Genomic DNA, 12,500 nt, shown 5'->3' with positions numbered 1-12,500 from the left:
TTCTTCTTCTTCTTCTTCTTCTTCTTCTTCTTCTTCTTCTTCTTCTTCTTCTTCTTCTTCAACAAGAGATAAAGATCCCTTGAGGCTACCTCCTGATCTTGGAACGAATTAATTAATTCGCCAAAGCAAAGTAAACAGACTGACACCCGCTAGAATATGATTCCTTACTTATCCTCTAGTGAGATTCACCTGATCCTTCCTTACTTTCCTACCATCCTTTCTCCTTCCTTCTCTGTATCATCGTCGTCCTATCGGTTCATTTTCTATCCTTCTCTTTTCTAAGCTCTCTCTCTCTCTCTCTCTTCTTCGAGATTCGACCCGCCCACTCTTCGAATCCTCCGGCAAGAGAATTAGCAAGAGAAAGAGAGAAAGAGAGAGAGAGAGAGGGAGAGAGAGAACACGGCACCCTTCTTCCTGTCACTACCAAAACTCAAACGCGAAACCCTTTAAGTGAAATCTCTTATTCCGATATAACATTTCCTGCTCGCTTGCCTGTTTGCCTACCTCCTGCCAAGTGGTTCCTCCTCTGCTTCTCTCGTTGGCACGTTTTCCTTCTCGTCGCCGTTCTCACCGTCATCGTTGTCGTCGTCGTCGTCGTAATCGTCGACGTAGACATCGTAGACGTCGTCTTCGTCTTCGGTACTGTTGATTAATCCTGTCAGATCCAGAGAGTAGCGATACTAATTTCAAATCAAACGGAACGAGACTTCGCATTCTCCATCGAGAAAGAGAAAGAGTGACAAAGAGAGAAAGAGGGAGGTACAGAGAGAGAGAGAGGGAGAGAGAGAGAGAAAAAGTTGGGGTTTATTTTTCAAAACGATTACCACCTTTTTTACTCGTTGAAGACGTTCCCCGTTTCCGTAATTTTTAATATAAATTCGTGTCCATTTGTGAAACCAAAAAAAAAAAGAAAAAGAAAAAAGAAAAGATTAGAAAAAGAAAATAAAGAATGAAATATCCATAGTCGATCAATAATAATGATAAATGACCCGTTTGATTTATATATATATATATATATATATATATACATATCTGTATAAATTGTTAAAGTTTATTATATATATTTTATGTTTCTTTTATTGAATATACAGAAAATGTGACGACGGAAGCTCGTACAAGCTCAGAACCACCGGAAGCCAGTCCAGTACATTCGCAATCTCAGCAACAACCATCCCAACAACAATCCCAACAACAACCCCTTCAGCAACAACAAACAGCGGCGCAACAGTACAGAGAAGCTCAGGTTCCACGTCCGTCGCAACAACCTTCTACGCCGGAGAAGCCAGCATGGGGATACGGCCTGGACCTCATCGGTAGTCAGGCATCGGCCTTTTGGCAAAATTACCAAGGTCAGTTTCTTCAGGATAGTTCGGGATAGAAATTTTTACGATATACTTCTCGATAATATTCTTTTAAATCTTATTCTGCTCTAATTAGGAATTTCGATCGTTTAGTATACAATCAGACACATTCGTGGTAACTTCATCAAATATATTCTATATAATTATTTAAAAATATTAGAATTCTGATTAGGAAAATATATATATATATATGTGTGTGTGTGTGTATCCATGTAATATTTAACAAAAAGAAATCTTTCGTCTCTTCTAATCGTCTAATTTTTATACAATTGAATTCTTCTCTGCGAAATGAAAGAATAGAGTAAAAAAGGAAAAAAGAAAAAAGAAAAAGGAACAAGAAGTCTCATTAAAATATCCCATATAAATAATTTACATCATGATCGTTTATTCGTGATGATAGGAATCGACCAGTTGCGAGAACTCTTTCCCCTTGAAAAGTATAGGGACCATGAGGAGAATGGGAGAAAGAGGGCAAGGATCCGTAGCAGACCGCTAATTCGGATAATCGCGTTCTCGTATTAGAATCCACTCAATTTTTCTGATCTTCCGGACGAGTGGCCTCGATCCTCGTTTCCAGAATACACACGTAGGTACTACTACAGTAACAGAGGGATGGATAGGTAGGTAGGTGTACGAAGGAAAAGAGAAAAATCGTGAATAGAAGGAGTGATGGGAGGGAAATAGGGAGGAGGGCAGGGGGTGGGATATAGTAGGATGGAGGGAAACTGGAGGTCGAGAAAAGTGTGTGTCGTGTGGTATCGGCCAAAGTAAATTATTCGAAAGATCTCGAGCGAGAGCAATCACGCCAGAGGCAATAACAACCCCGACGTACATGAGGAGAGAAAGAGATAGAGAGAGAGAGAGAGAGAGAGAGAGAGACAGATATAGATAGATAGAAGACTGTATATGTATGATGAGAGAGAGAGAGAGAGAGAAAGAGAGAGTTAGGTCTGACGAGGAAACACGAGGTATTTGAATCGAGTCTCGGCAGCATCCACCCGGGCATCATGATGCGGAATCCATTTGCAATAAACAACAGAGATTTAGGCGGGGTAGAATAGGGGTAGGAGGGACCAAACAGAAAGAGAGAGAGAGAGAGAGAAAGCGTAACGTCGTCGTCGTCGTCATCGTCGTCTGAGAGGTGGGTACTTACACCACCCGAAGGGACCTCAGAGCCGTCGTGTCTTCGAGTCCATGCATTCTATACCAGCAGTGATCCTCATACTTCTCTGGAGAAACTCTTCTACGGACATGTACTCTTGTCCCTTTTGAAATTTTCAATTCGTTTCGTACGATCTCGTGGTAGCTGTGTTAAAAAAAAAAAAAAGAAAAAAAAAAGAAAATAAAGAAGAAAAGAAAGAACAACAAACGAAATTATTTACGACAAAAAAAATTTCGCTCGGTTTTCTCCCCTAATGATTTTCCAACATTAATTATTTTAAATCAATAATAATAAGGAGAATACTTTGGAACTAATGGATTATAATGGATTACTTTGACGAGTAATCTTTGATGATTGCAAAGTTGAAAATCGAATCTAATGGTACGATTGTTTTCGTTAATATCGATCAAATGAATTTATTACGTAAAAATGATATATTCGAAAATATTGATATATATATATATACATTTAAATTTTACATAGTTTAAAACGTGTTCAGGTGAGCGCCACTGAACGTAATGCAGAGTTTATGCACATCTCCTCGTAAGTAAGGAAGGAGCCGTAATTTCCCCGGCGGCCACCGTGGCTCTCTGTGGCGTTACCTGTATATTCCCTCCTCCTCTTTCTCCACCTCCTCCACCTCCTCCTCCAGTACAACCACCACCATCACCACCTCCTCCTCGTCATTCTCCTCCTTCTTCTTCCACTCGCGTTTCCTTGGCCTCCCTTAAACCGCTCCCACCCGTTCGCTCCCGTTCGCTTCCACCTCCTTTTCCTCCTCATCCTCCTCATCTGTATTCCCTCCCTCTCTATATTCCCTCTCGCTTACACACGTATCATTCCTTCGCAACATCTCCACGACGGAGCACTCCAGTACACTTTAATATTCAGACTATATGCAATAATTTCATGGCAACCATAATCTTTCCTCCTTCTACTCGAAACTCCGAAGAGTCTCATAATATAATACCCATTGCGAATCGTATTCCATAAACACGTCTCGTTAATTTTAATATTTTAAATGATACATACATATATAACATACATACATACATACATACACATATATATATATATATGTATATATCTTAATATTTTAATTGGAACATTTGTATTCTCTTTACTTCAAAATGTTTTTAAATATATCCTTTCATCCTCCCACCAACCCCTCTTGCATCGGAAAAAAAGAAATAAATGAAACAAAAAGAGAAAAAAAAGGAAAGAGAAAAAGAACGTTTGTTTGCTCGAAGGAAAAAAGAAAAGGAGGGAAGAAAAAAGGAGAAAGAAAAAACGAGATTAGAAGAGATAAGAGCATCGTAGAAAACGAAATCACATACAACGTACTCGCACGAAAGACAATAACCTTGCGAGAGTGATAAAGCGTGACAGGTGAATGTATGTATATGTATATGTATATATATATATATATATATATATATATATATATATATATATATGAGCGATATAAAGGTCGAAGAAAGGCAAAGCGGAGGAAGCAGAGGGTGAATGAAAAAGAGAGAGAGAGAGAGAGATAGAGTGAAAGAGAGAATGTTGAAAGCATCCCTCGTTGCTCGAATATATCCACAAGACACGACGTGGTTTTCCGGGGAATGAACTACGACAAGAGAAATCGAGAGAAAGAGAGAAAAAAGAGTGAGAAATAAAAAGAGAGAGAGAGAGAGAGAGAGAAAGAGTGAGAGACTGAGTGGGCGAGTGAGAAGGAAGGGTGCTTCTATTTATACGCCGTGGTAGTTTTTCGCGGGGTCGTGCGTAGGTGCCGTCCGAAATATTAGGGGTTGCCATCCCCGCATGACGATTACGAGCTCCGATTTTGTCGAGCCATCTCACTTTCTTTTTTCTCTCTCTCTCTCTCTCTTTCTCTCTTACATACACACACACACACATACACATATACAGACAAATACACTCATAGTCGTCTCTTTCTCTTAACAGGGCTCACGCAATTTTCACCGTCGAATTACATTTCCTCCACCTCTTCCTTCTCCTCCTCCTCCTCCTCCTCTTCTTCTTCTTCTTCTTCTTCCTTCTAACTCTCCTCTTTCAATGTACGGAGCCAATCTCGTTGGCTCGATCTCGTTGACGCTCGAATGGAAAAATGTTCACTTTTTATTATTCCAGTGAATGACGAGGTTTGGACGAACGACGATTCGATGTACAATACGAGGAAGAGAAAGAGGATGAAAGAAAAATGAGAAAGAGAAGAGAATAAAAAGAGAAAGAATACGAAAGAGAAATCGGTCAAACTCGAAATTCCAAGGAGGTGTAATGTTTTATGAAAAATATTTGTCTATTCTCGTATTTGCATACTTTTCTTTTTCTTCCTTTTTTCTTCATCTTTCAAGAACTGTGAAATAGCGAGAGAGAGAGAGAGAGAGAGAGAGAGAGAGAGAGAGAGAATTAAATTGATTAAAGATGCGAATCTTTCCACTATGAGTACCAAATCGAACCAATGAGAGATTTTAAATTGTAAAAAAGAACCATGGAAAAGTTGAGATACCTTGAAGAATGATTCACGTGAAAAAGAAAGAAAGATATAAAGATAGAGAGATAGATAAATGAAGAGAGAAAGAGAGGGAGAAAGAGAGAGAGGGAGAGAGAGAAAGTGGGAAAGAGCTAAAAAGAGAGACTTCGTAATCTTCGAGGAGATACGATGCTCGAAAAAGCCTTGTCGTTCTCGCTTGCTTGAGCTCGATTCGACTCACGGAAAAGAGTACCTCGTTATCGTCGAAGGATGAAACGAAATTCCCACCCTCTAAAGAGTCTTGCGAGTCGCACTCGCACGAGAAAGAGAGAGAGAGAGAGAGAGAGAGTAAGAACGACGGGAGTTTAAAAAGCGCAAAAGGTTCTGGGGTCGAAGGGAGATGAGTGTTCGTTCTCCGACGCCCGCGGAAATTTGAAATTATAAGACTCTCGATTCGGAAAAAGAGGGATGAAGAATTTGTAAAACCTTTCTCTCTCTCTCTCTCTCTCTCTCTCTCTCTCTCTCTCTCTCCTTCACTCTCTTTACTTCTCTTTAATCATTGCAATTCATATCATAAAACACTTTGGCAGATTTTATAAAAAAAAAATAACAAAGAGAAAAAGAAAAATAACAGAAGAAAACAGTAACAATCATTTTCATTTTTGTATAATTGTTCATTGAAAAATAATAACGCCGCGTACACGCTCGTGATAAGCATTTATCATTTCTTTTCTTTTTTTTTATATCTTTCAAGAGTTCTTTTTCTTTCCTTTTTTTTTTTCTTTTACATTTCTTACGTTCCCTGATTCATATAATTTCACGCTCGGTTTGTATCTCGAGCACAAGGCGTCCTCTCTTTCTCTCTCTCTCTCTCTCTCTCTCTCTCTCTCTTTCTCTTTATCCCTATATCGTTCACCAACGTCGCACACTATCGTTCCGTTTTACATAAAGATCAGAGAATTAAGAACGCGCGGGGCTACACGAAATCAACCCTCCAAGTTTAACACGCGCGTACACCCTTCCTCTCGATACTTCCACTCTTTTTCTTCTTCTTTTTCTTTCTCTTCTTTCCTTTCTTTCTTTTCTTTTATCTTTTCTCTTTTTTCTTCCCCTTACTCCTCGCGTGCACTTCGAGCAAAAAGTGAGAGGGAACTTTCTCTCTCTCTTTCTCTCCCTCCCTCCCTCCCTCTTTTTCGCTCTCTCTCTCTGTCTAGTTAGGATCTTCTCTTCTCTTCTCTTCTCTTCTCTTCTCTTCCTCTTCAGTCCTCGAGTATCTGTATCTTCTTCTCGTCTCGACTACTTAAGTTGCTTAAATTTCGTCGTTTCACGCGCCGACCAAAATTCTCGAGTGCACTTGAGTATGATCTTCAATGGAACATTCACTGTGAGAAAGCGAACGCTCTCAAAGAAGAGAGAGAATGAGAGAGAGAGAGAGAGAAATGAAGGAGACAGAGATAGAGATAAAAATGAGATAAACGAATAAAGATTAAAGATTAACGATATATATAGAATATAATATATATAATGACGTGATAGGAAAAAAATTCGACAACGATTGAAACCCCCTCGAATCGACGAATTTCATCAAATGCAATTGTATTTAATCGAGTTAGAAAACAAAAAGAAAATTTCCAATAAATTATCATTGTAACATCTTTAGCAAAGATCGTTTGAATCGTCCCCTTGAACCATGACGATTCCAATTTCAAGGCATTTCGACAAAACGTTAGCGCTCGATACTGTACTCAAAAGCTTCGAGAGGGTGGAGGGATGGTGATGGTGTTGGGGGACACAGAATCCAAGTAAAAAGTAGTCGGACGACGTTGGACAATGGCGACACGATACGACGAGATACAATGGCAGAATTTTTCCAGACTTTAGAAGATAAAGAAGAAGAAGAAGAAGAAGAAGGAAAAGAAGAAGGTGAAGAAGAAGAAAGAGAATGAGAATGAGAATAAGAAGAAGAAAAAAGATGGGCTACTTGCGAAAGGGAGCCGAAGGAGAGAGAGTAAGAGAGAAAGAGATAGTATCTTTCCTCTTTTTCTTTCATCTCTGCAATCATTCTTTTATTTTTCTTCTGTCCTCCTCCTCCTCCTCCTCCTCCTCCCCCGCCACTACCACCTCCTCTTGTTCCTTCTTCTCCTCTTTCGTCGTTTTCGTTCTCGACCAAGCAAAGTCGGCCTTCTCCGAACGCATTGTGTCGAAGTTAATTACGTGAGGATAAACGCAGAGTCATATACCTCTCTTTCTCTCTTTCTCTCTCTCTCTCTCTTTCTCTCTCTCTCCTTTTTAACGGATCCACACCTCCTCATCCTCCGGAACGCCAACCCCAAAAAATCGACGCAGCCACAATACCGAAAGCGTTTAGATTCGAGGGAACCGGCCTCTGGCCTGAAATTGTTTTCATTGTCCATACGATTTGTCAAGGTTTATATATATATATATATATATATATATATACACGTGCATACATACACGTACATATATGTCACAGAGGGACAATGTATGCGTTGGTAAATGCCGACCGAAACTCAAACGTTAAACGAGATGGCTACGTACTTTTTATTTTTTTCTCTCTTTTATTTTTTTTTTTTCCTTTATTTTTTATTTTTCCTTTTCATTCTTTTTTTTTTTTATCAACTTCGGTGATATGTCACGCTGTCCAAAAGGATACAGCGATCAATCGATGAGTTCGCGGATCTATCTATCTATCTATCTTTCTTTCTTTCTTTCTTTCATTCTTTCTTTCTGACTTTCTCCCTCTCTCTCTCTCTCTCTCTCTCACACACACACATTCTCTTTCTATCTCACTCCGCGCTTTTTCACTCGATCCCTTTTCAAGTAACCCTTTCATAGGGCTGACGTTCGAAAAGGATACGTATACGTGTTCAGGGAAAGTTACGCAGTCCTTTTCGGTTTCTTAAACGTTCGACAATGAAAGACAGGACAGACGAAATTACCGTGAACGTTTTGTTGGTTGGGAAGTTTCAAAGGATTAGTTCATTGTTAGGATCAACATTCTTTCGTTAGTCTCATCTTTATATATCTATACATATATGTATACATAAAACTTTTATACTTGTATATAACTTATATATAAAGTTTGTATTGTTCAACATAAAAAATAATTATTATTAATTAATCAATACATATATATAAATTATTATATATTCGTAAATTTCTTTAAATACGTAATCCATAAATCGTATATTCATTTTCTCTCCTTTACTTTTCTATGTTCTCACCCTTCGTATAGAGGCTATATCTTGAGCAGTTAAATTGTCATTTGGATATCAAAGGGACGAAAACGCCCCGCGCGCGGATAAGGGCGCGAGAGGTAGGTAATTTGGCTCTCAGTGAAACGCAAACATCCATGGTGTCCCATGGAATATAACAACGTCCCTGACGAACGCACGAATTCACACCCACGTAGTACGAAACAGCCCTCAGCTATTGTTGCACAAAGCATAATGGAATCTCGGTCCCGTCGTTTCTAGTCCCACCTTCGCACGTCTCTTGTACGAACGCGAGAGAGAAAGTGAGAGAGAGAGAGAGAGAGAGAGAGAGAATCGGTTACTCTTCTCTCACCTAGGGTGTACCAGTTAAGCGAGGCTTAATGGCCTAGCAATTGGATTTTACCATTGCTCTTTGCCTAAGGAGACGCCATTTCACGCTTAGAGATTTGATCTTATCCCTCGTTCCTTCCTTCTCTCTCTCTCTCTCTCTCTCTCTCTCTCTCTCTCTCTCTTTCTTTCTCTATCTCTATCTATCTATTTATTTAGCTATCTATTTATCTCTCTTTCTCTCTCTCTCTCTTTCTCATCTATTTACTATCTTGTATATTTTAGAATATTTTTTTAATTAATTATACTCACTCGAAAATGATCATCGATCAAATTGATCGATATTCTCGTATGACATTATCCTTACTTGTGAATACTTGTTAAATATGTGAAGAAAAGGGAAATGAATGAAAAAAAAAAAAATGAAGAATAAAACAAACAAACCAAAAAATAGAATAGAAGGTGCAACGATGAAGGTCTTTACGTTCGGTTAGGTCAACTTAGGTCGAGAAAATAAAAGAGCAGTCAGTCAGTGGTGCAAAGCTTGGTCGGCGGTTAATTCGGCGCGATATCATTAAAGAGACATTTTCCAGTTTTCACCCTAATCCAAGCGGAATTCATTGAACAAATCCTCGCTTCCCCTTTCATGGCCGCCTTACTACGTTATATATTCTACGGTCCCCCTTTTCTCACACCGGCAAGCGTCTCGTTGCTTTTCCACTAATTACTCTTCCGCTTCGTCCTTGGTGAACGCTCGGCACGATGTTTCCGTTTCATGCCTCGACAAAAACGAACCCCTCCCCTCTCCTAAAAAGAGCAACTGAGATATAATGTATATTATTCGCTCGTGGATAATTCAAAAACGACGCGATGGTTTTTTTTTTTTTTTTTTTTTTTTTAAGTAGAAATGGATCCTGACAAGGCAAATCGAATTACACACGTATAAGAGCATCGACGATTCTTTCGTTCTCTTCTTTTTTTTTTATTTTTTACAGTGAAAAAACGAAAAAAAAAAAAAGAAGAGAAGAACACAAATGCGAGCGAACGTACAAAGAAAGAAACGAGAAGAAAATGAAATCGAGTCGTTAAAAATGCTTTTTTGATATATCCATAGATCGGGAATTATTAAACGCGGCGTATGTTTAGGTGAGGCGGCGAGGATGGATTGAGGGGAGGGAGGAGGTAAAAAAAAGAAAAAAAAAAAGAACGATAATCTGTCGTCGATACATCCGATACTTTTACTATCGCGAATATCGCTACGTCGTTTCGAAAAAAAAAAAGAGGAAAAGAAAAAAAAAACAAAAAACAAGTAGAAAAAACCAACGGCCTGTGTCAATTTTATATCTTTTCTTGTCGCAGAATCGCTGGTGCAGGAACTCGAGCTGGAGAGAAAATCGCGGCAGCATCAGGTGGCCGAGAGGGACCAAGTTAAGTCTCCTCTTCAAGGTGCGTTAAAGCAAAGTTACAAGACATTCGGATAGTGTTAATTCAATTCAAAAGTCCAAGTGATTTTGCTTTTTTTAAAAGTACCATCGATGATTGATCTTCTCTTATTCGTAACATTCGCTCTATTAAAAGATTAATAATTAAAATATATATCATTGGCCAATTAAAAAAAAAAAAAAAAAAAAGAAAAAAGAAAGAAAAAAGAAAGAAACACGAGGATTCGGTCATATTACCGATGATTGGTTGTATTACTTTAATATGCATATATATATATATGTATATCTCTCGTTCGTTGATTGATCGAGTGAGAATTTAAAAAAAAAAAAAAAAAGAAAGAAGAAAGAAAATAAAAAAACAAAGAAATAAAACAAGAAAAAAAAGAGAGAAAGAAAGAAAGAAAGAAAAGGAAATCCCTGAAGAGGAGGCAGACGCTTCTTAATCCACCGTTATGTTAGAAAATTATTATGACAATGAAAATTATTGAACAATAAGACGCGTTCGATTTTTTGCGAGGACGAAAATGAAATAAGAAAAAGAATATTATTATATCGTTCCTAGTCTCGGCTCGTCGGTGCGCGAAACAAGAAGGAGTTTCTTGTCATCCGGAATAAAGTTTCGATCTTTAATTAGAAACTAGAAGAAGGGTAGAATGTGAGAGTGAGAGAAAGAGAGAAAGAGAGAGAGAGAGAGAGAGAGAGAGAGAGAGAGAGAGAAAGAGAGAGAGAGAGAGATCGTCTCTCCACGACTCGATTTCTTGCTGCGGCGTCAGCGGCATACGCTGGCAAATTCGAAACTTGGCCTCGCCTCGTCGAAACTTGTTCAAAGTAAGTTAAGTGATCCGACAAAAACTATACATATAGGTATATATATTATATATATATTATATATATATATATATATATATATATATATATGTATTATATATTCTTGAATGTACCTTCTTCGAAGTTGTGTGTGCGCGTGCGCACACGTCTTGTGACGTAGCACGTAAATAATCGTTTTTCCTTTCGTCCTTCTTCTTCTTCTTCTTCTTCTTCTCCTTTAGTCCTTCCAGATCCGATTTTCAACATCAGCCCTTTTCAAGGAACACGCCTTTAATTGGTCCCACGAATCTTCGTAAAATTGAAATTCTTTCCGCTCCGGAAGAAGTTACTTTTTCAACCTTTGATTTCATACCCAAGCCGACGGGATCGTGATTCGACGATAATCAGAATGAATTTGTAAAAGGTTTTGTGAAGGACGTATTTGTTGTTGTATCTTAATTAACGCGGTTTAATTATTATTCGAGAATTCTTATTTTATTTAGTTACGATTAATATTACACGCAAATAAATTATTTCATTCTTATTTTTCTACAAAGAAAAAATAACAGAAAAGGAAAGTATGTTAAAAGAAGTGCGATAAAGAAAAAGAAAAAGAAAAAAAGGAACAAGCAGATAGGAAACTTAAATGAAATATATATATATATATATATATATATATATATATATATATATATATAATTAATATTAATATTGTCGAAATAATTGCACTAAACGTATAATAATGATAATCGAAAGGAAAGAAACATGTAATATGTATGTATGTATATCCTTAAACAATAATTAGCATTATCCTTGTGAGACTCGTCCGTTCATGACAAAGAGGAGATAGCCATTTGGTCGGTAGGATTAAGAATGGAGAGGAAGCGGACTGAGTCTGTTAGCGCCACACTCATTTTCAATCATAAGCGACAGTCCGATAAAAAGTCGAGTGGCGGCTCGTTCTCAAAGGATTTTCGAAGGGCCGATGACTCGACCGGTCTCATATTTACGTAGCGATTCTTTCCCTTTCCCCACCCCCTCCCCCCACCCCATCCTACCACTCCTTTCTTCTGTATTTCTTTTTTCTTTTCTCTTTTTCTCCTTCTTCTTGTTTATTTTTTTTTTCTTTTCTTTTCTTTTTATTTCTTGCACTCCCTTTCTTTATTTCTTTTCCTTTTTTTTTGTTTATCTTTTTATTCTTTTTGATTTCCATCGTTCATCTTTTTCTTTATCTTTCTCTCTCTCTCTCTCTCTCTCTCTTTCTCTCTTTCTCTCTCTCACACACACACACACATACGCATATACAAGCACGCATATTCTATTCACATTCTACGTTTCGAAAGGCAAACGATAATTAGTGAGCGGCTCTTCTTATGAACGAACGATCATCGAATGACCTTAGCAACCTTCCTTCTCCAAGTCACCACCCCCTTTTCGAAAAATCTTTAGACTCCTTCGTAGGAATCGTCGAGCCACTCGATCAAAGTCCATACGTTATCTTTCTCTCTTCGAACAAACGCTTCGTCGGATCTCTCATTCGCCCGAATGAATTCTGTAATTAATTTGGCATTGCGATAACAGAGAAATTTCAAACGCGATCCGTTTATCTTTCTCAAATATATGTATATATATATATGTGTGTGTGTGTGTGCGCGTGTGTGTATGAGTACCACAAAAAAAAAA

General features: G+C 38.1%; 1 protein-coding gene across 6 annotated transcripts in view; it reads left to right on the top strand.

The window, feature by feature from the left end:
• Window positions 1-12,500, top strand: part of dac (dachshund family transcription factor) — a 227,880-nt gene that overhangs the window by 210,742 nt on the left and 4,638 nt on the right. For 5 of the 6 annotated variants that reach the window (XR_004838352.2, XM_085661819.1, XM_035867681.2 and 2 more), the window contains 2 exons: window positions 1,092-1,349; window positions 9,928-10,014. Coding sequence is in view for 5 of the 6 variants with exons in the window: in XM_085661819.1 (XP_085517945.1) it covers window positions 1,092-1,349; window positions 9,928-10,014 (345 nt within the window). In the remaining variant the exon portion in view is untranslated. The remainder of the gene's footprint in view (window positions 1-1,091; window positions 1,350-9,927; window positions 10,015-12,500) is intronic. The other variant, XM_085661822.1, reaches the window with a different exon arrangement.

Source organism: Vespa mandarinia, chromosome 16 (assembly GCF_050613455.1).
Source record: "Vespa mandarinia isolate Hongniang chromosome 16, ASM5061345v1, whole genome shotgun sequence".
Lineage (NCBI taxonomy): Eukaryota > Metazoa > Arthropoda > Insecta > Hymenoptera > Vespidae > Vespa > Vespa mandarinia.
Note: the sequence above shows the minus strand (reverse complement) of the source record. Positions and strands in the feature narration are given on the sequence as shown.